The sequence below is a fragment of the Acyrthosiphon pisum genome, chromosome A3 (assembly GCF_005508785.2).
Source record: "Acyrthosiphon pisum isolate AL4f chromosome A3, pea_aphid_22Mar2018_4r6ur, whole genome shotgun sequence".
NCBI classification, from domain to species: domain Eukaryota; kingdom Metazoa; phylum Arthropoda; class Insecta; order Hemiptera; family Aphididae; genus Acyrthosiphon; species Acyrthosiphon pisum.
This window is the reverse complement of record NC_042496.1, coordinates 28,275,469-28,302,678: the sequence shown is the minus strand read 5'-3', so window position 1 is coordinate 28,302,678 and position 27,210 is coordinate 28,275,469. Positions and strand designations below refer to the sequence as shown.

Here is a 27,210-nt window from a genome sequence, read left to right as displayed (position 1 = left end):
AAAATATCAGGTTCCTTAATATATATTATAAATTGGTAATTATAAGTTTAGAAAGAAACACGTTTACAAAACTATAATATTGTATGCACCATTAAAATAAATTATTAACAAAATTAAAATAACTATTGTTTATATGTTAACTAAAGTAACATTAGATTTTTAGTAATAAATGTCTAAAAATTAAACAGCTCAAAGAATACAGAGAAGTACATTTTTAAATCATCTCACGCTTAGTGGTTTTGAATTTTGATAAAGTGGAAGAGCATAAAGGAAGTTTAGATTCACATAATTTCGATTTAGACGATAATAAATTTTTCTCAAAGATAGAAAAAATATATCATAAACATAGTCAACAGGAAGAAGGAATTTACTTTTTTGAATAATAGAAATAATAATAATAGTATATTATACTTGAATGTATTTAAAAAGCATACATCTTAACTACATAAAATGTAGTAAATTGATTACCGTAGTGTAACCCAGTTTCTAATATTTGTCTGAAACATCATAAATGGCGCATCAATACTTTTGTACTCGCGTAAAAGGAACTCAAAAAAATATTTTTAGCGAAATATTTTTAATAGAATTATAAAATTCCTGTTATTATTATTATTGTTATTATTTTTTTTTTTTTTGGTACCTAAGCTAATGACATAAAACTAAAAATGTCTACTAAAATATATAAAATAAACCTAATATTCACAGATCATTACATATAATTAAATTTTAAAATAGGACATTATTTTAAATATCTAAACCACTAAAGCGAAAAAAAGACACAACACTTAGGATTCTTATTGTATAAGACACTCATAATTGGGACATTGTTATCAGAGTCTAATATTGTTTTACTCACATTATGTGCATAAGTAAATCTGTTAAAAACGCTATATAGTTTAAAGTGCAGATCAAATATTTTGGGAAAAAGATTTTTGTTTTTCGAGATAATTTGAAATATTAATATTTTGGTTTTAGGCTGACTAGAGGTTACACTGCCACAGTATCGTAGGTTGTGAGCCCTCCGCTTTGGAGGCGTTGTTGTCCTGCTGGGGCTTCGTTTCTACAAACAAATCAAAATAACATGTAAATATTTAATAAGCAAATAAAAAATTAATTTTTTTTAAGTACCTATTTTGTAAGCTATTAAGATTATAAGTCATAAAAGGATATTTTTTTTTAAGAATAATATTGTTTTATTAATAAGTAGAAGTAGATGGTTATAATAAATATCTAAATCACAAATGTTAAAATGACAGTTTGTATGTACTGTGTCATACAAAATAAAATACCATATTATTGTCTTCTATGCATACTACTTAAAAACTCACATCACACAGTTCTACTTTTACTTATAAAACACAATGCACGACAATATGGTACCTATTATAAATGTTATTTATTTATTAGAGCGATATAGTTTAATAGCAAAAAAAAAAAATACTTACGGTTTCCTAAGTTATGACCAATGCATTAAAAACACACACAAAATTAAATAACAAGTTAACGTATGATTGTTAAATCTAAAATCTAACTAATCTTCACACTTATATTTTATAGTATAATTAATTTTATTAGTCCTAAAATGGATTTTAAATTAAATTTTGGTTATTTATTTGATTTTTATAGGTTTACTGGGTAATTTTGGTTGGCCTAAATAATTATAAAATATGTAGCTTATGTTAATTTATTTATTTGTACATCAGTAAACACTAAAATATTCTGAACATGTTGTATAGGCCTATTTCACTGACCTTTCTATGAGTTTTCGAAGTTCTTCTGTGGTCATACCATCCTTGGTATTGCCCTTCAAATGCGCTGAAAATCAAAATTAATGGGCTACTTTCATTGGTATTCATATGTTGAGTTTAAAAAATGACTGTCGAAGCAACGTGAAATGTGTTGAAGCACCGTAAGCAGAATATGCTTTTGATAATGCATACAAGTCCATGTTAGTCCATCACTATTTAGTTGTTTATATGTTAAAACAATATGTACATATTTTTTTTTTTAGTTTGAAAGCATAAGTAGCAAAATTATTAGGTTTTAATGCAGATGAAAAATTAATTTATAAAAGCATAAACTAATTTTCATTAAATGTTGATCTCAACGGAAGTTGAGGAATGATCTTAAAATAACCAAAGGTACCTGTGTTTTTTTATTTATTTATTAATATTAAATCAAATTAAAAACTGTGTATTGAATATAATAATAAATCTTACCTTTTAGGCCTTTGCATGCAAAACTATCTACATTTTAAAATAGTAATAAAACTCATGCACATTATGATAAGGATTAATTATTGGTGCATAAATATTTCATTGAGTTTTAGTTATATTAGAAAGGTAATGGTAATATTGAGTTTGAGTTACACGTAGCTTAAACAATAAACATAAATAATATACAATATATACCAAAGGAACAATTAAATTGTTTAGATATAAAAACCAATAAAACCTATACAAATATATGTTAGTGGTCTATGTAGGTAAGTATAATATATTAGAAACCAAATTATGTATTAGGTATCTTAGTCCTTAGATCTATAGACCATAGTAAGTTAATTTCGGTTTTATTATTTCTGAGTTTAAATAAAGTTTGAAAAACAAGGTTAAACAAAATATATTATAGTATTAGGCGATTTTGAAATCATTAATAAATTATGTAGATAATTTTGTTTTAGAATAATGTAAATGAGTCACCATCAAGCCTATTGTAATAGTGAATTTGTTTACCTTTCATACCAAAATACCTCTTGCAGTGGGATGTGGCCGCAAACGTTTGCCTAGTTTTAATATTGTGTAAAAAGAAAAACAATTGCAATTAAGATTAACAATACCAACAACTAATGCAAATGAAAGTTTGTGGTAATCTTAATTCGGCTATTAACTTAATAAAGATAATTTATTTTACATAAATTTATATTAACTATTAAAACATTGTTGCAACTATTCTAAAAAGCGTTATCAATAATACAATTACTAAGTGCCGAAATAGCTTTCAAGCTTACCACCATAATTTTGAGTAGCTGGTTGTTGATGTTGATCACATTCTGCTTCAGAAATCTGGTTGCTGTCTTTGGAATCATTAGCTTCATTACTTGTGTTGCTCACATTTGGATCATGGTTACGAGGTGGAGGGGGAGGTGGTTCTGGGCTTCCTGTAATTATTTAATGTTTAAAATTGAATAATATTAAAAAGACCAGATTACTATTTGTTTTAAGTTATCAATTTAATGTGCATGAAAAATTGTTTTATTAATAGTTAACACTATAAACATACATAATATTATGTTATGTAGGTACTATTTATTTTATATATTCATAATTAATATACAAATTGAAGAATAGTGTAATATTAATTCAGTGTTTAGGAGTATAATAATTAGTACCAATACTACGTCCAGCCATTGATGCACGACTTTCATACTGTTCATAAGGAGCTCCATATTGTCCATACTGACTACCATATTCATCTCCCATATTGGCAGGATCATCATACTCAGGTGAAAACATGGAATTAGCACCGCCTACACGAGAATAACGTCCATTTCGAGGCTGAAATCAAATATTTATACATTAGTTATAAAAAATTACAATTTTAATAGTTGCCTTAATACTTTTAAACTAGTATCTAAAAAATATTATAGTTAAAACATAAATTAAGTACTTTATTTTTGTTTTACAAATTAGACATTGTATAAGTTTACCATTGTTTGGGTTCCTGGGCATTGATGCATGAGACCATTACTAGCTATAGTTCCACCGGGTCCAATTGTACCACAATGTCCATTAGGATGAGGGAAAGTTTGGAACGGCATTTTTGAAGGATCCATTTCTTCACGAAAACCAAGTAAGTGGAATGTAGCATATGGACAGATGTCTTCACCATCTATTCCTGAAATTATTTAAAGTCTTAACCATGTAAAAGTACATTTTTCATTCAAATATAATTTTTAAAAAAAACCCAAAGCAACTCGCGACAGCGAAAGAAGGCACATAATAGTGTATACACAACACATATTATGATAATATTAATATTTAAATATCAATAGTAATATTGTCAATTATCATATTCAGAGATGTAATTTACCTATTCATAAATTGTTAGCATTTTATAAATAGTAATATATTATTGAATAAGTTGTAACTATTGAATACTACTCAATAGAAATATTGCCATATAAAATTATAAAATTGTTATTTCAAAACTAATATTTCAACTGCAACATATTATACTGCTTACACCAATAGTGTTAATTTATTATCAATATAATATCAATTAATACCAGCTTCATTTTTAAACATAGCTTTCAATAATATATTTGTAGCTTAAAGCTTTCACACTGTTCTAAATTGGTTTGTAAATGGTTAATGAAACTCTCACACTGCTGATATTAAATAATAAAGCTGCCGTGCAATAGTTGATCGTTCTTTTGTCATCTTTTTTACCTCTACACCTTGTGTACATTGTCTCGTCGGACCCTGGACATGGTGGCAAATGCCCCCTACACCTAGGATTACTACCATTTAGTTCTTCATACATATGGCGTGCTCTAGGGTTCCATGTACCGTGACCGTTGTAAGGGCCGGGAAAACCTGATTGATAAACGTGACGAGAACAAAAATAATATAGTTAAACGCAAAATAAAAACAAAATCGAGCGGACTCAAAAAATTATAAAAAAAAAGCAAAATAATATAAAACAATCATGGACAGTAAAATATTATATTAGTCAACTACAACAATGTACCTCTTTTAATCCTGTCACATGTATTGTAATTAGAACCAGGAACAGGTGGAAGTTTGCGATTGGGAGGTGCTATGTAACCAAGTTCATCATTGAAATCTGCGTGTCTTTTGTCAAGTGTATTGCCTCCCATAATCATTGATTGATTATAAACAGTCATATCATCTAATAATAACATTACATATTTAAATATATACATACACAAAAATGAACAATGTGATATTTTAAAACTATCCAAGTTTATAGGCATTTTTTGTAAGTAAAACAAAAAGTATTACACACAAATATCCATATTTTCTCTCTAAATTTATTGATATTATACATACCTACCAGGAGTATATAGCTCAAAACAAGAACTCAAAAATGCATTATATTTTTTAAATATAGTTTAAAAATTAAATTATGTGTTTTAGTATATTTTTTTTTTGGCTGTTACTCGTATAACACTTATTATTGTAGGCATGCGTATCAGATTCTTCATGTTAGCCACTCCTGGTATATAACCTAACCATATTTGTTATATGTATACAATGTCATATTACAATGTCATATTACAATGTCATATTATATTAATAATATTATATAAACAGAAAATGCCTTTGATTTAGAGTTTATGTAGTTAAAGTTAATATGATGTACCTCTCAATCTAGTTTGTCCATTTTCATGAACTCTACGAGACCAAGCAAAACAAACCACAATTATACCAACAATAATAACTATAATTGTTGCGGCAGTCGGCACCACTACATTTAAATCAATCCATTTTGGTATCCATGGCAAGTAAGTATAAATGGATGTAACATCTTGTGCAGGGGGAGCAATAGTACCTTAAAAAAAAAAAAATAAAAAATACAACTAACCTTTGATCTCCACTCCTCTTTTCTTTAAGTAACACAAGAAGATTATGGCCACAATAATAACTAATAAAGCTGATGTGACTGGTATAACTAGATTCAAATTTGCCAATATGATACGTATAGCAGTATCAGTAGCTGAACCAAAACCGTTGTGATGAACCTCACGAGCTGGGGCAATAGTACCTGGAACAAGGAAATAGGAATGCATTTATAAATAATATTGTCAAATCTCAGAAATTGTTCCAAGTACTAATAACGCACCACCTAGTGAGCAAACGGTTTTGGAAGAAAGGACGGATTAAAAATAAAATTACTCACCTCCACTTAATGTTAGTGATGCAAATTCATATTCAGCCACAGAAAATCCAGCATTATTATGAGCAGTTACTCTTAAATGATACCATGAGGCAGGATCTAAATCAAGTACTACAAAATTTCCTCCAGGTCTTACGTTATTTGAAACTTGAGTCCATTCCGATTGCAATCTTAATAATAACATAAGTATTCATAGTTTTAATTTAATTTTTGATTATTAAAAAAAAGATTATTGTCAAATATTACTTTTTTTTATGTTCCACTACAAAGTATAGCATAGGACAACCACCGTCTAACCAAGCATTTAAATGTAGTGTTACACTTGTTGCCGATACTTCAATAAATTTACTTGCTTCTGGAATTTTAGGTTTTGAACCGGTAGTTTTTGTATTCAATAAATCTGACTCATCACCCGTGCCAATTCTAAAATAAACATTTTGAGTAATTTAATTAATTCGGTCTAGAGTTTGTACTTTTGTAGTTATAAATTTATTCTTACAAGTTGTATGCAGTCACAGCTATTTGATACCGTGATCCACACCATAAATTTTCTAATGTAAACTTTGGAGCCTTTGCAGCTACTTGAGCTGTTTGCCAATCACCAAATTCAGGTTTATATTTTATTGTATATCCATGAATAGGTTCTTTATCAGCAGCATGAGGTTTTAGATTTAATGTTATTGTGTTGGATGTTGTTTCTCCAACAGATACTTCTGGTTTGTGAGGTGGTGCTGTAAAATATTTTTAACATGAATTATCATACTCACATTGTGTACCTACTTTATAAAATACCTAAGACAACAATGTGATGTGTGATTTTATCTTTTCCAAATGAATTTTCTACAAAGCAGGAATATTCTCCAGCATCAGTTCTAGTGACAGATCTAATTAATAGAGAACCTTCTGGTAACTGACGAATACGATCATTGCTCTCAAGAGGTGCACCTTTAACTTTCCATGAAATTTCTGGGGCTGGTACGCCAACAGTTAAGCATGGAAGTTTTACATCTTCACGGTATGTTGCGACAAATGAATCATCAAAAGATGCAATCATAGCAGGAACTTAAAATAAATACAAGTATTATTCATCTACTGTATTAGGTAACTATAATTAATTGTTAAATACCTCGAGTACTAGGGGCAATAACAATTGATTTGGTAGGTTGTCCTTCACCAATATTTGTCGATGCTGTAACCCAAAATTCATAAGGATCTTGCTTAATAAGACCAGACGCTTCAAAACTCATTTGATTTGGAGCAACTTTATGTGCCAATGGTTCTTTCTACAATAAAAAAAAAATTATTTAATTGTACAACCATACTTTTATTGGTTTTATTATTTCAATTTACTTCAAAAGTTTTTACCAAAGAAAATAAAAACATTTCCAATATTATTTATACATACATCTTTATTATCGCCACTTGGTTTAATGTAAACTGTGTACTGATTTACATCTCCATTAGGCTCTGCTGGAGGTTTCCAACTAACTAAGACTGATTCTGTAGACATAACCAAAGCTTTGAGAGCAGCTGGTGCTTCTGGGACTGTAATTATTACACAAAAAATTACTAAGTACTGATATTATGCATTTTATTGTATAAATCTTTACCATCTTGTTCAGTTTGGCAATATATTCTAGGAGCACGAACACCATCTCCACCTGCAGTGAACGCTAATACTTCCATACTGTAATTTGTAAACTTCTTAAGACCATGTAAAATAGTTTCACTTGATACTGTTATCTTTGTGTCTTTTGTACTTTCATCTAAATTTATAAAAAAAAAAAATATAAATAAATAACTTGAACATTTGTGGAATAAAATTATTATACTTAGTACTTACTAAACCAAGAATCACTAGGTCCATAAATTACTTTGTAACCTTTAATAACTCCATTAGCTGTATTTAGTGGTGGTGATACCCAAGAAATTCTAATAGTTTGAGAAGTCAAAGTCGTACAAGTTGTATCATGTGGTGGTTGTTCTGGTACACCTTCAGAAGTGTATTGTTTAATCTCATCAGACATTGGTCCAGCGCCTAATTTGTTAAAAGCTTGCACAACTATTGTATACTGAGTATATGTTCTAGATGACATAGAAGAAATAGAATATAGATACACAGAGTAGGTGAATATTGTATGGGAAATATGTGGGGCATAAGTTATTTATTATAAATATGAATTGTATAAATATAATATTACGCTAATTAAAAACCTACTTTAGATTGAATATTTCCAAATAATGTTCTTTTCCTTCTTCTTTACTGAATTCAACAGTTTCAAACACAAATTTGTTTTCAACTAACGACGATTGTTTATATCCAACATAATATCCTTGAATTTCACCATTCCAATCACTTCGTTCTGGAGCCTTCCACATTACTTTTAGAGTATTTTCATCAATAGGGTCAACGTGAATGTTAGTTGGTTTTCCACCAGGAGCTGCGTAACAATTAATTTATCAGTAACCACAATAAATAATATATAAAATAATTTACCTTCTTCTGACGTAATTATGGTAACTGGATCAGAAGGTTTAGAAAGACCAACTCCATTTTCCGCAACTATTCTAAAATGGTATGTTGTAGCTGGATGAAGACTTACTACACTCATTTCAGTTTTATCTCCTGTAGCTTCAACTTTTTCAATGTCTGTTTCCCATGTGTCTGGTGATTAAATTACAATATAAATATATAAAACAATTTTAATTATTAGACATTTATTAATTATACAATTACTTTTCAACAATTTATATTCAACAATGTAACGAGTGATAGGAGAATTTCCATCATATGGAGCTAACCAAGACAATTGCACGGTTCGGCCAGACTTATCTAATACTTTTAATCCAAATGGGATCTCGGGCACCTCTATAATAGTTAAATAAAACAATATTTGTATAGAAACAACAAACGTATAACAATTAGTGTTAAATATGAACCTTGAACAATAAGTTGAACACTTGAATCATCACTCCCAAATGAATTAGTAGCAACACATGTGAAAACAGCAGTATCGATTCGTTCAGATCTTTTAATGCTTAGGTCTGATTTTACTCCATCTGTTAATATTTCTTCACGAATTGTGTATCTAAATAAAATAACAAAATAAAGGTCCATGCATTAATCTCAATAAAATAATATTGTAATTGATATTTTTATCTCTTAATCCTATAAGATATTTTACATAGTACTTTTAGATTAAAATACAATACCTTTCTTCTTCCTTAGCATCTAGTCGTTTGTTATTCATATTCCAAACAATTCCAATAGGTTTCTCTCCTTTTGCCATACATTCCAAAACAGCAGGCTGTCCTTTTTCAGATGTTTGATTTCTTGCCTTAATCTCAAAATGTGGTGGAGCTTAATTCAAGTTCCAAAATTAGTAAATAAATACATCCATAAATTATTTTTACCACTCACCTTGTACACTGATAGTGATTACCGCAGACAGTCCAGAACCAATTCCATTAACAGCTTCACACAAATAGTGACCTTCATGATTTTTTTGAATATTATGGATAGATAATGTTCCTTCATCAACTTTAATGTCATCACTGCCTGGTTTTAAATCCTTAATGTCCTTATAATCTCCAGGAGAATTACCTACATTACATATTATATTAAATAAAATAATTGTTTAGTCATCAAAAAGGTAGTTATTATACAATAATACTTACCAATAGCTTTTTTCCATGTCACTTGAGGCTTAGGGAACCCATCAGCTTTACATTCAATTTTTGCATCACCACCTTGTGCAAAGGCTTTGTCAGTAGGTTCGAGAATCCACCTGGGAGGAACTAAATAAAAAAAAAATAATTATGTAGATAATGAACTTGAAATTAAATAATGGAGTAGCAAGAGTCTATTTATATTCAATACTAATTTAATATTAATGAACATACATTATAGGTATATAAAAAAATATATACATTATACATAGTGTATGTGTTGCTAACAATTAACCAAAAAAACAAAATTTGAAACTCTTGCTACTTGAGGTTAATAGTTTTAAAAATAAGCTTTTCTGGTGATGAAATTAAAATATTCCATTTTATGTAAAACAAAATATATATATACCATAAAGAGAATGGTATGCAAATGCATGGTAACCCATGTATTTGTTGTCTCCGTTTTACACACGTACGACGACATGGCAAATTTTCGTTCATTAGTTTCAATAGTGTACTGTTAGTTTTGATATTAGAGTGATTTGACCTATTATCAAATTTTTAGATGATAACATTATCTGTGCTTAGGCGTTGGATTTTTCCGATATTTTTATTTTCAAGCGAGATATGACCATTTTTAATTTTCGATATTTCACATACCCATATCTTGCTTGAAAATTAAAATTTTGAAAAATCGGGAACGCTTAAGCACAGATAATGTTCTTACAAAAAGGTTTTATAATAGGTCAATTCACTCTAGTATCAAAAATAACAGCACACCATTGAAACTAGTGAACGACAATTTGCTATGTCGTGAGTGTGTAAGACGGAGACAACTAATGTATGGTTAGCGTCCTCTTTAACAGTATAATATAAAGTTAATATATTATGCTTTTAACGACTTTGAAGTTTGAATTCATCATCACACAGATAAACTTAGTTTGTAGTGCGTAAAAGCGTGCTAGGAAATAAAATGCAGTAGTAAAACTGTAGGTACTAACTATGTATATTAATCAGCAAAAAATAACACAAATGTGTAGACAGATTACATAATATAAAACTATTCGAGACGTAATTAAGTAAAGTAAAATTTACTCGAAAAAAATTAATTTGAAAAACCGTAACAATATTTTTAACATTTGTGAATGTCAATTAGTCTCACTGGTTCAATTGAAAAACGCCAAAGAAGCATATTGTAAATTAAAGAAATATAAAAACGCGATTATTTGGTAGATAAAAATTGAATAATTGTAATTTGATCTTCACGCTGTGAAATATCAAATAACTGTTAAGAAAAAAAAATGTAGTTGTGGCTTTGTGGGGTAAATACATATTTTGAAAAATGTCTACACATTAAAAATTGTTATCGAACAAAACAAAAATTATGTAAAAAACCGTATAATAATAACGTTCCATTATAATATAGAGGTGTTAATTGCATGCACTTATTATTATGATAAATTCAAGCGACTACACTATAAGCAACAGAAAGGATAGTGTAGGACGGATAATGATGGCTGGATTAAATTTAGGAAAAATATTCTTTTGAATTCTAAATGCGCGATCATTAAAACATAATATGGGCGAGATTAACTCTTGCAACTTTCGATATGTAGATGAACACCATATCTACCTATAAGTATTATTTTATAAATACTTGCGACCTGCGTGGTAGGTATTTTAACCACACGAAACCACGTATAGGTGGACCGGGAAAAAAATCGAAACTTGTACACACTTCACACATGTGTACACCCCATGGGTATAATTTATAAGGCGTACACGTAATAATATAATATAATATTATTACCTACGTGGCTCTACGCATATCGCTCTACGTTTGTGTCTTTCGGGGCCGATCCCTATCGAAAAACTCGACGGACATCATCACGCGTGCGCGTTGATTAGGCGAAGACTGGCTTACGGCATAGTGAAAACGAATCATAATAAGTATTATTATTGTATATCGTACAATCGCCATTAAAAGCCAAAAATATAAGAAAGAAAAACCACAAAATAAAGACGCGACAAAGAACTTGCGAGAAGTACCCAATTACAATATCGTGTTATATAGGCGGGCAGGACCATTTTCTTAAAAAAAAATGAGACACCGTTTTCCTACATTGTTCATTTTCCTCCAAAAACAGAGAAAGCCATCTTCCATTTCCTCCACACATATTTTTGAAATAGATTTATGTTTATTTTCCTTCAAATATTAAGATTTAAGATCATAGGTACCTAATTATTAATTTTATATGTTTCGTAGGTATGAAATGATGACACAAATTAGTTGATTTGTATTCATATATAAATATTATATAAGCAAATTTTAAACACTCTTAATATTAATAATATGTTATAAAAAAAAAATAATATTTTATCACAAATCACATTGATTTTTAACTATAATTAATTTCATATTTGATGTATTTACCTACGCATAAAAATACTATTGGTCAGACAATGATACCTATATAGTATATTTAAATTAATAAGAGTGTGACAATTTCTTATTTAAATAATGGAGGAAAATGGACAAGATTTGTTTTGTTTATTTTTATCTGAGGAAAATGAACAATGCGGACAAATATACTACGATATCTCATTTTTTGAGGAAAATGGCTACGGCCATGGTAGGCAGGCGTATTTTTGGTTTACCCATGACTTTCAGAGTAGCCGTGCGCGAGGCGGAACCAGCTTCGTTTCGTGCGACGCAGCTATAGTTGCCAGCGTTTTCCGGCGACGCTCTGGTCAACGAAAGCAACGAAGTCAATTCGTCCAACCGCTGCACTTTGATACGGTCTCCGTTAGCCGCGTCCGCCAACCGACGGCCGTCGACGGTCCACGAGATGTGCATCGGCGTGTCTCCGGACGACGCGGAACACAAGATTTTCGTTGATCCCCCTTCGTTTAACGTACTATCGGTAATCGAGAACGGTTCGACTTCCGGTTTGACTGCAACACACACACACGCGCACGAAAAAACCGTCGTCAGAGGACATCATAAAATAAAAAAAAATTAGACGGTAACAATATAACTCTATTGTATGATACGATATTGTAGACAAAAAAGTGGAAGAAAGACTAAAATATTATTTCGTCACGACTCGCAGTGGAATGAAACCGAAAATTGCTTCCGCCGACAGAGAATTGAATAAAATATGATACCTATACAACATTATTGTCTATCCTAATGGTCGTAATCATCGTGCGGACAAATGGGTAGGTGGGACTACGGTATATCGGTATCTATACGTGGGATTGTATATTTTATGTACCTATAATAATTTAAGAACTGTGCCTTTTTTTTTTTAATATTAGGCGACCCTATTATTATGATCTAAACAAGAAATATTATTTTACCTCTATCGTTAAACAATAATAGGTATGTTTAAAAGAAATTAATAAATAATTAGAAAATAGTGTATTAGATTAGGCGTATTCAGATATATATATATATATATATATATTAATTACAAGAAATATCGTGAAAATGTTATGACGATTTGATCGGTATTTGAGCGAGAAAAAATTTACCAAATATTTTATTGTTGATTTAATAAATTGGCCTACTGTTTTTAATAAAAACACCCATTAAAGCTATATTGTGTTAAACACGGTTTTAACTAATAAATTCCTTACTGCAGAACAAAATGGGAACCCAATCCCCAATCCGTAACGAATTAAGTATAACAGGCGTAAGAGGTATACCTTTATGTATAAGTCAACCGAACATGGTAAAGATTGTGGTAGGGGAGCAGAACTTAAAAAGTACGGCCGTGGCGATGGCGGTTCCCGAAACGCTGGAAAAAAATGGAAAATGAAAAATCATATCGTAAACAACGTCTACAAAAGCACAACTGCAGGCACACGTTCGAATAAAACGGGATTCTGCAGCCATCGAGGGCAAACATTTGTCCAAAGATCAGGACGGTACACAATACTATGATATATTAATATAAAATAATAAGTAGGTGGGTGGCAACCGGTATAACCGCGGTAAGGGTGGTTGGTAGTGACCGCCGTGCAGTTTTACCGTGGACGTTTAACGTGGCTGTGCGGTCAGCGCGACCGGCCCGGTTGGTGGCGACGCACGTATAGTTGCCGGCGTGACGGGACGACGAGGCGGCGTCGATGTAAAGCATGGACACCTTGCTTCCCATTTTGTTAACGGAAACACCGCCTCGGAGCGGTGAGGCGGCCGGGCCGGCACGTCCGCTGAACGTCCAGAACAAGTCTAACGGCGGATCGCCCTCCGAAACGAAGCACGTTACCTGCGTCGACTGTCCGTCGTACACGGGATCGCCAAAACTGAACGGCTCTATTCGGGGGGCAACTGAAACACAAGCGGTCGACCATCATACAGTGCACCAGGTCAAAACCGTAACTGTAGAGGGGGTGGAACTTTTTTAAAATTTTTAGCGGTAAATACCGTTAGGGATATTATATTGTTTATTGACTGCTGTATTAAGAATAATTTTATATTTTCGTTATGGCATTAATAACGAGAATAAAGAATTTTTATATTTTTAACATAAAAATAACGAGTGTCCAGTATTTATATTAAAAAATATTGGATTGGTTTTCAGTTACGGCCTTGCAGCTGGTATACGTTTCCTATAGTTTCCGATCATCATGACGCAATGACTGCAAATTATACAGAACTAAAAATAAAAATTATGGTTGTCGAATTTTGAAAAAAAAAAATGCTTTGCGGTCAAAATAAAAATCGTATTTTATAGAATAACAAAAATCGATGCCTACACACGCGTCGCGGATGGGATGAAAAACGACATTTTTGACTGTAATGTGAGTAGGTATATACACCGCGAGCGCGGATTGTGCGTCATGAATACAGAGTGGTATGCGCGCGCGCGGAAAAGGCTGCAGATGGACGCAATAATATAATACTATATATCATATAACAACAACAGGGACGGGCAATCCAAAAACTTACCAAAGGGCCAGTTTCAAAAACTTCCAAGCCCGCGGGCTGTATATTGTACTTGAATGACAATTTTTTATATTAATTGTTCTTTTGATAATTTTCACATAAAAATCTATTTAAAATCTATTATTTTATTCATTAGGTATACACTGGAAATCATAACCTAATATAAATAAAAATAAATGCTATTCTGAGAATCTAAGTTTTTAACTACTTATATTTATTTATTTTATGTTAAACCGATATTGCGATACAAATATAAAATAAAAATGCCGGACTTTATAATTATTTTGAATTCATAATAACTAATTAAATATTATATATTTGTAGATTTTTTTATATAGAAATAAACCAAAGAAAATGTCATTCAAAGTACCTTTCTTATGTAACATATGTACACATTTTCTTATACATTTTAAAACTTAGCGTGGACCGCTAATTGCCGATCCCTGTTATATGATATAAGAAGAAATAACGGATTTTATACGCATTCCAATAACAAAAAGCGTTCATTCAAGCCGCGGAGTTGTATGGTTTTAAGGCCATAGATAGTCGTCGTTTTACCGTGGACGTTCAACGCGGATGTGTGTTTAGAACTCCCGGCTCGATTTTCGACGACACATGCGTAATTCCCGGCGAAATATGAAGACGTGGACTCGATGAATAGCATAGACAATTTACTACCCATTTTGTTCACCGATATGCCACTGGGCAACGGTCTCAGTTCAGACTCGTCGGATTTGCGAAACCACCAAGATATATTCAAAGGGGCGTCACCCTCAGACACCAAGCATGTGATTTGCGCCGACTGGCCGGAATATATAGGCTCATCAAACGCAAACGGGACGATACGAGGCGGTACTAAAAAAAAAATAACAAAAAAAAGTCCTAATCTTAACGGTAAAAAAACGAGACAAAAAACGGTTAAGGTTACGTCTATATGTTCGTTATAGTCTCGAAGAAATCAATTGACCCCCAAAACTCGATGGAAACAATTATAATATAATAAAGAGCCCGGATTTATACGCACTAAAAAAATGCTTAAACGGGAATTTAATAAAATACGCATATATCAAATAAATCGGTAACTATGTACCGATTTTTCCTCAAAATACCGCGTTGCTGAGGGAATAACGATCGCCGCGCGTTTTGAGAAGGGTAGGTAGTGGAAACCATTTATGGGGTAAGGTATTAGGTAATAACAATCAAATCAAACGAAATAATTGTGGATTTTATGAAGAAGGAGAATATTAGGAAAAACAGGATCGGTAAATTTAATTCAAAGCGGAAAACTTTTAAATTTCCCTTAAAAAATAAATTTTAATAATGCACATAAATCCGGACTTTAATCACGACGGTATATAATAATATATAATATATATAATTTTCGTTGGACGAAATATCGATGAAATGCAACAACGAAACAAACAAATACTGCAAAAGTTCGACTGCAGCCTCGAGCCACGGGCAGGTGATAAGGGCGTATGCGGGTATTACGAACTACGGTTTTAATATAATATGTATGCAATGTGTCTTATGAAGAAGTGACCGACTAGCGTCAAATGATAGTACACCCTAAGTTATTGAAAAAACACCTTTAATGTGAGGGGGGGGGGTCTAACTTTATATTTTTTTAGTTATGGGCAATTACATTTTTTTTAAACAAAACCATACATTTGCTGATGTATCTTTAAAACCTTTAAACTTTTTATCGTAATTTTATTTTAAAAATATTTTATTGTGCTACAACTAACATATACAATCAAATCAGAAATGTACGGATTATAAATGTTAAAACAAATTACGATAAAAAGTTGAAAAATTATGAAGATACATCAGCACATGTGCGGTAGGTTTGATTTGTATAAAGTTATAAAGTTGAATTGACCATAACTAAAAAAATAAAAAACTACACCCATCTTTTAACTTTTTTTTTATAAATTAATAATAATAATAATAAATATATTATATCATAATATGACGCCGGCCGGCAACTTCTTTACGGGACACATTGTTTATGGTTGCAACTTGCAGCTGACAAGTATTCGTCACATGCTGAAAATCGTATAGCGACCCGGCTAAAATGCAGTCCAATCGTAAGTAGGTACCGTGTACGTTCAAGCCGGCCGTATAGGACGCCCGACCTGCGCGATTCGTGACGCTACAAGTGTAATTTCCCCGGTGAACGGAGTCTGTGTTGTCGATTGACAACAGACTGGTTTTCGTGCCGATGTTCAGCACGGACACGCCCAGACCGAACACGTCCCGGGGCCCGTCAAATGTCCACGACAACTCCAGCGGAGAATCTCCCTCTGAAACCGAACAGGCCACTTGGGCAGACTGCCCGGCGAACACTGGCGTGTCCCCGAACGTGAACGGTTTTATTTTCGGAAAAACTGCAGATGGGCAGACCGACAAAACAATGAGAAAACATAAACAATAATATTCGGATAGGAACAGAGAAAAGAGAAATGGACTACCGTAAGTCCAACGGAATAATATTATAAACAACATAATATAATGCCTATGTGTATGCGTGTGGTATATAATGTGTAACGACGTTATAGCGTACTGCATGTATTTTATCGATTCACTTGTCACTCAATATTCCTCGACCCAACGTAACCTAAGACGAGTTCGAGCGAACCCCATCCGTTCAGCCCAACCCAGCTGCGACACGATTCCGCAATTTTGAGGAATCGTGTGGATTTCAATAATCAATATTCATTATTATAATACATAATCATATATCATACTATACACGTTCCCCCGAATTAAATTTTTATGTACACGATTCCGAGTGGTTTTAAATACCACGTTGCCATACCAAACAAAACATACAATATTGTAACGCAGGTAGGTATTCACGTACATACCTATCGTTTTTTGTGCAATAGACGATTAATATACTGTTTTGAAAACCATACGATTTTATTTAACAATTGACACGTTTGTTGGACGTATCATCGTATTTGATATTCTGACTTAGGCTTATGGTCTATTTCATACCTAATTAAGCTTTAATTCGATACTAAAATATCGTCTTGAACGTAAGACGCTAGCTTTATTAACGGTTCAAAGTTGTACTTAAAATATTTATCTATTTTCCAGTTATTATTTTAATTTTATATATAATAAAGATACTGTTTTTCGGGATTTTTAGTAAACTGTTGATGTATGTTGCGCGTAGTATAATAATATGTAGGTAAATGATAGTGAGCGATCACGGTACGTCATACGTATCACGTCACTTTTTATTTTTAAATTATAATTTATATTTTATAATAATGAGAGCTAACAAATTTAAATGGCAACGTTGCATAAAAAAATCATGCGGAATCATGTATGTATACAATAATAATATATTATGCAATTTTTGGTATCGTTCTCTACTGGTCCAACCGCTAGCTGGTCGGGTAAGGGTAATTAAGGTTATGTCAGGTTAACGAATACCGAGTGTTCTGCGATATAAGAATCGCTCCATATGTGTACAACCAAAAGTGTTCTATATAAGTAGGTATGAGGGATGATCGGTTTAACCGAAGACTACATTAATTTGACAAAGCATATTTTTGTGTTATTGAAATAAGAAAACTAATTTTAACTATATTTGATTTCACAGTCGGAAGTAGAATAACATTTTTACCATTTTTTTTTGATTATATAAATTTTGAATGTTAATCGAAACATTTTTATTTTATTTATCAATGAGCAATATCAAAACTCAATGTTTATAGAATAGTGGAAAAATAGAAACCGGGCAATTCAATTCTGAAAACGTTTCTGTTCACTTACCTATCTATCAATCTAGATATTTCGGATTGAAAAACAATACTATAATTCAGTATTTTAGTATATTATTAATTCATATATTTAAACAGATACATCAACAATTTAAGAAAATGTTATTTTTCTTCCGATCTAATGATACTAAAAACATTGAAAAAACTATTAAGAAAAAAAGAATGAGATATTTTCATTCAAAATCATTGTAATCCGCAGTAGTCAAAATGATCGTCCCACACACAATATTGACAATTATTTGCAAAGATTTCTGCAATTCTAGTGCGCATGCTAGGTTTATGTAGGTACCTACTACCTATAAATATAATATACATTTACGACGACCCTGCCGCCCGGATTTTTATCAGCGGGTAGTTACCGTTCACGTACAATGACGCGGTGTGGCCGGTTTCTCCAGCCATATTTCTGGCGTGACACGAATAGTTTCCGACGTTCTTCTCATTTAACGATTCCACGGTTAACGAACTGACTCGACGTCCGGTTTTCGAGACGAAAACGTTCGCCAAGTCGCTGGTCGATTTACCATTGAACGTCCACGCGAACTCGATGGGAATGTCCCCGGAAGACACGGTGCACTGGATCGAAATCGTTTCACCGGCCTCGGGGATATCGTCACCGAACGTAAAAGGCATCATCTTAGGAGGGACTATGAAATGGAATTGTTCATGTGTACAAATTGCAAGATTATTTGTTATATTACGTTATACGTGTGGACAAAATTAAAAAGTAACATGAGTATAATATGTAGTTTAATAAAAGCTAGTTTTCCGAAATTAACGTTTCATAACAATAATAAATTATTGTTAATTTTTCAAGATTTCTCTATCGTCTATAAACTTTGAAATTTGAATCTGAAACTGCTCATACACATTATGGTCATTGGTTATACGTTCAGCACCTATATGTTATAGCCTATCAACCTGTAGGTTTATCGATCAAAATAAACGGAATGATTAAAGGAATCATTTAAATTAAATTGTTACGGACGAAACTATAAACAATACGTACTAGTATTACCAGCTATGAATAAGTTAGACGACAAATAAAATCAGACGTTAAGTATTAAGGCAACGCTATATAAATCGCAAGCAAAACTTTTGTTAAAATTAAAATGTGTACCATCGACGTTTATGTACGTTGAATAGTCATAAGATCCGATTCGATTAGAAGCTATACAGGTATATTTTCCCGTGTGTGCTGCAGACACGGTACCGATGGTAAGTACACTAGAACTTGAACCAAGTTTGGTTGTTGTAACACTCAGTTCCGAGGAGAGTTCATCGTCGTTGAATAACCAGTTGAGTTCTAGAGGTTTATCCCCCTTTGAAACGTGACAGTTTAACTGTATGCTATCTCCAGACCTTACTTTCTCGTCAACAGAAAACGGGACGATATGCGGTAAGACTATAACACCATAAAATAACAATTTATTAACACAGAAAATAATAATTGTGTAAAACGAAACGACCTACTCAAATAGTACATTTTGCCAAACGTAAAATGTATATTGATAAGAGTATATTATAGTATATGATTTTACGAAAAAAAAAATCCCAAAACTAATTATTGCGACAGGTATTGCAGTATTTGAGTTCGAACAGCCGTTGGATAAAGCATAGATATTGATATAAAAATATGTATAAATTATTAGAGTATACAAGTCACAAGTGTTTCATTATGCTAACAGCGAACCTAGCTATCAGTGATAAAACGTTGATAAATTATTATAAAGAGGACGAGATTGCGTGTGTATTTGTTAAATTGGATAAATTACAGGAAAAAACTCACCACCTGTTGTAAGCGTTGTGCTGAGAACAATAAAATATTATGGTTTATAATGTACGGGACATGCGATGAATATAAAAATAACTCGTTATTGTACCGTTGACCATCAGTTGAGATGTAAACGAGTCGAGCCCAACCGAGTTTTTAGCGACACAAGTGTAATTTCCCCGATTAGAGCCACTGACTGAAGGGATCGATAAAAAATTTGTCGTGTCACCTAACATTTGCGTGGTGACACCCATGTGAGAAGACAGTTCTTCGCCGTAAAAACTCCAAGTTATCGACATGGGTTTATCGCCTTTGGCCACTGAACAAGTCAGTTGGACAGACTCGCCGGCATTGACGGGTCCGTCTCCGAAGGAAAACGGCAAAATTTTGGGTAATACTAAAAATAATTACCAACAACGTCCAAAAATTCATTTGAGTATAAATACAATATAAGTTAGGTGGTGTAGTGATAGTGGGAATACTATAAACTAAACAAGTTAATATTTTACAATTTGTATTTACATCAGCTAATGATACCTATACCGACATTGACGTCTAAACTAATATATACCTAATATGATAGACGAATCAGTTTAAACGATTATAAATATATTTATAATAAATACCTCTAGTTATTGTTATTATAGGTAATAGGAATATTAAGCTGCAGTGCTGTTGTTAATAGTGTCTCCTTGTAAAACTAAACGATAATTCGTTACGCGTTAACCATGCTGCTAGTTTTGTTAACATTATCGTTATTCCCGTTTTTTTTTTTTTTTTTGTTAAATACCGTAGACCACGAGCTGTGAAGTATACGTGTCAAGTCCGGCATTGTTCTTAGCGATGCAAGTATAGTTTCCTTGATTTGAAGGACCGGCCGAAGGAATAGACAAAAAATTAGTCGTATCTCCCAACATTTGTGTGGTCACACCCATATCGGACGATAACGCTTCACCATAAAAACTCCAAGTTATTGACATTGGACGATCGCCCTTTGATACCGAACACACGACTTGAATAGATTCGCCAGAATTTACCGGTCCGTCTCCAAACGAAAAAGGTACGATCTTTGGTAATACTGAAATAGGTAGTTCTTAGTAATATATTTAAATGTTCGACACGTGTACTACAACCCAAATTCATTTTATTTTTAATCGTTTTAAAGGATTTTTCAATTATGATTCAATAGAATTAAATGAGGAAATATATGCATAAATAATAAATAATAACTAAAGATTTAAAAACATATGCACATTATATTATAGTAAATCTAATAGTTACTCTTAATTGGGGAGTAAAATCACTACCATTTACTAAGAGCTGAGCAGTAAAAGAATCATTTCCAGCTGAATTTTTTGCTAAACAAGTGTAATTTCCGCGGTTAGAAGGGACCACCGATGGTATAATCAAAACATTCATCGAATCTCCAACAGGCATAGTACTAACACCCATGTTTGATGATAATTCTTCGCCATAAAAATTCCAAGTAATACGTAAAGGTTTATCACCCTCCATAACAGTACACCCGACTTGTACAGGGTTTCCAGCGTTGCTTGGTGAATCACCAAAAGAGAATGGTAATATTTTAGGACGTACTGTAAGAATCAATATATAGGTAATATTGCCAAATGGCTGATTCATATTTCTATAAAATTGTACATTTTTTATAATTTTAAATAAAATATTATTTTGTTTTAGGTACATCGTACATAATTATATATTTTATATGTAATGATAAAAAGAAATATTTAATTAGGATGACAAAATGGTTATATTTCTACATTCAATTTTAAACGCTATTAGGATAGGGTTAGGATAAAGAGTGCTGCACTATATATACACATGTAAAAATAATTAAAATCCGAGTAATATTGGATACCGTTAACTAAAAGTTGAGCTGTAAATGAATCAAGCCCAGCTGAATTTTGTGCAACACAAGTGTAATTTCCCCTATTTGAGGGGGCAACAGATGAGATAAACAATGCGTTCATTGATTCTCCAACGGGCATAGTACTAACGCCCATGTTTGATGATAATTCTTCACCATAGAAATTCCAACTAATACGTAACGGTTTATCACCTTCTGAGACTGTACATGCAACTTGAACAGTATTTCCAGCATTGCTAGGTGTATCACCAAAAGAAAATGGTAATATTTTTGGACGCACTATATAGGAAGTAAAAATATGTGTGCAATTTTTTTTTCAACAATACAATTCTAATACAATAAATTACTGTATAATTTAGTTTTGTTGGTTTATTCAGTACCTAAATATACAATTCATATATTTTTTAAAACGATAAAAGGATTAATTAATAGGATTCAGAACTGTTGCACTACTAAACAATAGTTGCGTGTATTTAATAATATAGACTAAAGAGTATAGGTATAATGTATACCATTAACCAAAAGTTGAGACGTATATGAATCATATCCAGCAGGATTTTTTGCTACACAAGTATAATTTCCTCGATTCGAAGGAGCAACGGATGGAATAAATAAAACATTCATTGAATCTCCAACAGCCATGGTGCTAACGCCCATGTTTGACGATAGTTCTTCGCCATAAAAATTCCAATTTATACGCAATGGTTGGTCACCTTTTGCAACCGTACATCCAACTTGAACTTTATCACCTGCATTACTAGGATTATCTCCAAATGAAAATGGCAAGATTTGTGGTCGAACTGCAAACGTACGTGTTAGCCTATTATAACTTATTAACTTATAAGTTATATTATTAATGATGATCAACAAAAACTATTCATGATTCTACTACCGAGTAATAAATGGTTAAATAATTTTTAATATTTAGATGATTACCCTAATACTTATTTAATGAACTGACGACAAAAAAATTAAGTTAAAAACTTATTGTCAAGTTACCTCGAGGATAGGCATCTACTGGAAGAGGAGTGCTGCATCATCTACAGTAAGCATACTAATTTTATTTTAAAATGCTACCATTAACCAACAGTTGAGCTGTATACGAGTCATATCCAGCTGAATTTTTAGATACACAAGTATAGTTTCCTCGATTTGCAGTTCCGACAGAAGGTATAGATAAGACATTCATTGAATCACTTACAGGCGTTGTAGTAATACCCATATTAGATGATAACTCTTCCCCATAAAAATTCCAACTAATACGTAAAGGTTTATCACCTTTAACAACAGTGCAGACGACTTGCACTGAATCACCAGCATTGCTTGGTGTTTCACCAAATGAAAATGGTAAGATTTTTGGGCATACTGTAAACAGTTTAAGATATTTATATAGATAATGATTTCTAAATATATTATAATAAATTCAGATTGGTTCTCTTATAAGTAAATATAAAAAAAAAAATAATTTAATTTTGAATAATTCTCCACCAACATATTATTAGGAATACTATACAGTAGTACATAAATACAAATTTTTAATCGTTTTTAAAATGAGTATTTTTTTTTAGTTGATAAAATTTGGTTTATATTTTTAAAGTTAAAAGATAACAACATCAAGTACTTATTTTTGAAATATTTAAATACCTAGGTTATACTGTTAGAAATAGGTACTATTATGTTTAAGTAAGTTGTTGAGAATAATACATCATGGCAATAAACAAAACTGTGCAGCATGTAATAACTGGTAGTATAATATAATAATTTAAAATCAAATTTAAAGCAAATAAATTATTTTAATATGTAAATAATATATGATGGTACTAACAACAACAGACTAGTGATGCTGTTTGAAAAAAAAAATGTTATAGGTATACCTACTAAATAAGTGTTTGGATACTTAACAAGACTGCTCAGTGCTCACCAACAATATTTTGACCATGGGCAATAGCTTAATACCGAATGCTCAATAGTTGTGAACTTAATTAACAAATACATCATTATTTATCTAAATATTGATATTATTCATTTTCTTATATTGTTTAATAATACATTATTTTATCTCATATAAAATAACTAACCAATTATTATAATTTTTGGCAGATTTACAGAGATACATAATAAAATATTCTGTACTGCATTGGACTAAGAAGTTTTAAGTTGAATACTTTTCTTAGATTTGTAAACTTTTTGTTTAATTAAGTATTTTTATAAAAAGGATAAGAAGGAAAATAGTGTAGTCATTATTCATTAGAAAAACAAATCACTGAAACTATAATATATACCATCATCAAGTTATATACTCATACAATAACTAACACATTTATTTAAACCTAATAATATTGTACCATTAACTTCCAAATATGCAGAATAATAATCCATTCCTACGGCGTTTTGTGCCACACATGTATAATTTCCACCGTTAGGAAGACCAGCCAAAGGAATGGATAAAATATTTGATCTATCACCCATAGAGCTTGTATAAACTCCAGTCTGAGACGACGTAAGTTCTGTGGTGTGGAAATACCAAGATATTCTTAAAGGCTTATCGCCTTTAGTCACAAGACATGTTATTTGTACTGGTTCACCAGCAAAAACTGCTGACTCAAATTCAAATGGTCTTATTCGAGGAGGCACTGGAAACCATGAAAATCAACTTCAGCTTAGAGTTTCATGTTTTTAATAACTAATTTATATTACAAACTTACATGGTTATATATTATTTACAAACATAACTTATTTTGTCCGTAATTATTGTTCATAATTTGTTTAATTGATAACAGGATCATAAGGAATATACTTGAACAGAAATTATAGGGAAATAAAGAATGTATAAAATATGTATTGCGATAAGCATAAATATACATAAATTGCTTAATGTTAATAGGAATACAATTAATTGTTTCATAGTATTCTATATTGTACCATTTACTTCCAAATATGCAGAATACGAATCCATTCCAACAGCATTTTGAGCTACACATGTATAATTTCCACGGTTGGAAATACCAGCCGAGGATATTGACAAACTATTAGCTCGATCGCCCAGATTATTGGTTATTATACCAGTCTGAGGAACTGTTAATTCTTTGCTTTGCAAGTACCACGATATCCTTAAAGGTTTATCACCTTTTGTCACTAGACAAGTCAACTGAACTGGTTCACCAGCATAGACAGCAGATTCAAATACAAATGGCCTGATACGTGGAGGTACTAGAATTTTTAATGTGTTATCTTATTATTTGAAATTGATAATCTTGCATCCATAAGTAATTGATCATAGTTAAATTAGTATTTAAACAAATTAGACAATTTTTTGTATAAATATTCTCTTTTAAAATTATATAAATTTTAAGATAAAATTTATCATACTAGTATAATATAAATGTTTAGGAATAAATAATGAAGGATAATTTTACATACATCACAAACTAACTACAAGAACATCAATTTCCAAATGCCTTAATTGGTTGCATCGAAATTATTTTAGTGGCTCCAGATCAATTAAAAAAAGCTTTTAACTTGTTACAAAGATTATGAATAAAAAAATCATATCCAAGTATGTACCATTTACTTCCAAATATGCAGAATAATAATCCATTCCAACAGCATTTTGAGCTACACAAGTGTAATTTCCAGCGTTGGAAAGACCCGCAGAAGCAATAGATAAACTACTCGCTCTGTCTCCCATTGTGCTAGTTGTAATTCCAGTTTGAGATGTCAATTCTTTGCTGTGTAAATACCACGATATTCGCAATGGCTTATCGCCCTTAGTGACAAAACATGTTAGTTGCACCGGTTCACCGGCAAATACTGCTGATTCAAACTCAAATGGTCTGATGCGTGGAAGTACTGTAAATATTTTATACTTCAGGAAACTAAAAATTGAGGGACTTCCCACAAAATTCGATGTAAATATTGCAAAAACCAAAATAATTTTCAGAAATCACAGAACATAGAAGAAAAGTCTTGATTTAATATTTATACATTAGATCTTGATGTTGGATGTGATGCTGTTTAAAATATTTGAGATAAGGAATAACACTGCAGTCGAATGTCAATTAAAAATAATGTTGGTGATAAACAATAATTATAAAATATTTATTTGATTTATAAATGATTAAATAGTTCATTTACATATTCTGTAAAATCACTTTACTATATTATATTATTATTAATATATCAGATAATATTAAGCAAAAAATCCAGTATGATTTTTAACACAATCGTTAATGGAGATGGTTTCAAAATTTAATCTAAAGAAAGGTACCTACAGAATTTGTTTATCAACTGCAACAGAAGTTAAAAATTAAATAAAAGTACAAATCATAATAACGCTAAAATGTTTAGTACTCTACACTCTAGTAATTCAAACAAGTCAAAAACACGGCTTTAATAGTTTGTCGTCACTATGTATTGAATTATCAAAGATTATCCGGTGGATTATTAAAAAATTTTAATTTGTCTACAAGATCATTAACTATATATTTATTATTAATAAGTTATTACTAATAACAACTCTTGTTTTTTTTTTGGAACTCAAAAATAAATATTTTTTTAAAAAAGAAGACTAATTTTATAAACAATACCTACTCTTTGAAAATATGGAAAAATCTATTAAAAAAATTCTTTGGTACCAACATAATAATAGGATGGAAAAGACTTTGATACCTAACAAGGCTACAATAATCTGGACATGCAGATGTGCTGGAAGCTTAATAATAATATTATTGTGCGAATCTAAACTGATGATCTTTACCGTTGACCATTAATTTTGCTGTGTGTTCGATAACACCAGCTCGATTTGTTGCTATGCATGTATAAGAACCTCTATGATATTCAGTTACAGACGGTATTTCTAGCATGAAAATTTTTTTCCCTATGCGATTAAGCAATATAGGCTCAGGCAATGATCCCACTTTTCCACCATCAGCACTTTGAAACGTCCAAGATATGTTAATTGGCATATCACCTCGTGCTACATGACATGTTAACTGAGCGTTATCGCCAACACTCAACTCGCCATCAACAGAAAAAGGCATTATTGAAGGGGGTACTAAAAATTGTAATAAAAGGTGTCATGAATAAATCAAATGTTCTATTTAGCGTTGAGTATTATAATATAATTTTTGTTAAAAATGTGTGGAAAATGGGAACAAGATAAACAAAAAGCATAATGTGCTAGTGCTAATGTTGCGTTGTTACAGTTGAA

The 27,210-nt window shown here is 31.5% G+C and overlaps 1 protein-coding gene across 50 annotated transcripts in view; it reads right to left on the bottom strand.

The window, feature by feature from the left end:
- Positions 1-680: 680 nt before the first annotated feature.
- Positions 681-27,210, bottom strand: part of LOC100161231 (down syndrome cell adhesion molecule) — a 69,103-nt gene continuing 42,573 nt past the window's right edge. For 13 of the 50 annotated variants that reach the window (XM_029491446.1, XM_029491447.1, XM_016807216.2 and 10 more), the window contains exons 12-36: positions 18,699-18,986; positions 9,598-9,717; positions 9,341-9,523; positions 9,133-9,280; positions 8,860-9,008; positions 8,657-8,788; positions 8,417-8,584; positions 8,138-8,360; positions 7,763-8,004; positions 7,530-7,685; positions 7,325-7,464; positions 7,046-7,202; positions 6,712-6,981; positions 6,419-6,650; positions 6,166-6,342; positions 5,923-6,089; positions 5,608-5,787; positions 4,750-4,911; positions 4,449-4,595; positions 3,707-3,894; positions 3,389-3,554; positions 3,008-3,157; positions 1,752-1,815; positions 1,446-1,451; positions 681-1,060 (exon numbers count right to left, since the gene is read on the bottom strand). In XM_029491446.1, coding sequence (XP_029347306.1) covers positions 988-1,060; positions 1,446-1,451; positions 1,752-1,815; positions 3,008-3,157; positions 3,389-3,554; positions 3,707-3,894; positions 4,449-4,595; positions 4,750-4,911; positions 5,608-5,787; positions 5,923-6,089; positions 6,166-6,342; positions 6,419-6,650; positions 6,712-6,981; positions 7,046-7,202; positions 7,325-7,464; positions 7,530-7,685; positions 7,763-8,004; positions 8,138-8,360; positions 8,417-8,584; positions 8,657-8,788; positions 8,860-9,008; positions 9,133-9,280; positions 9,341-9,523; positions 9,598-9,717; positions 18,699-18,986 — 4,088 coding nt within the window. In that variant the 3' untranslated portion in view covers positions 681-987. Of the gene's footprint in view, positions 1,061-1,445; positions 1,452-1,751; positions 1,816-3,007; positions 3,158-3,388; positions 3,555-3,706; positions 3,895-4,448; positions 4,596-4,749; positions 4,912-5,385; positions 5,575-5,607; positions 5,788-5,922; positions 6,090-6,165; positions 6,343-6,418; positions 6,651-6,711; positions 6,982-7,045; positions 7,203-7,324; positions 7,465-7,529; positions 7,686-7,762; positions 8,005-8,137; positions 8,361-8,416; positions 8,585-8,656; positions 8,789-8,859; positions 9,009-9,132; positions 9,281-9,340; positions 9,524-9,597; positions 9,718-18,698; positions 18,987-19,459; positions 19,745-20,222; positions 20,511-20,903; positions 21,192-22,513; positions 22,802-23,078; positions 23,367-24,346; positions 24,635-24,923; positions 25,212-26,757; positions 27,055-27,210 lie in introns of all 50 variants that reach the window. The other 37 variants (XM_016807143.2, XM_008187941.3, XM_029491438.1 and 34 more) reach the window with 14 other exon arrangements.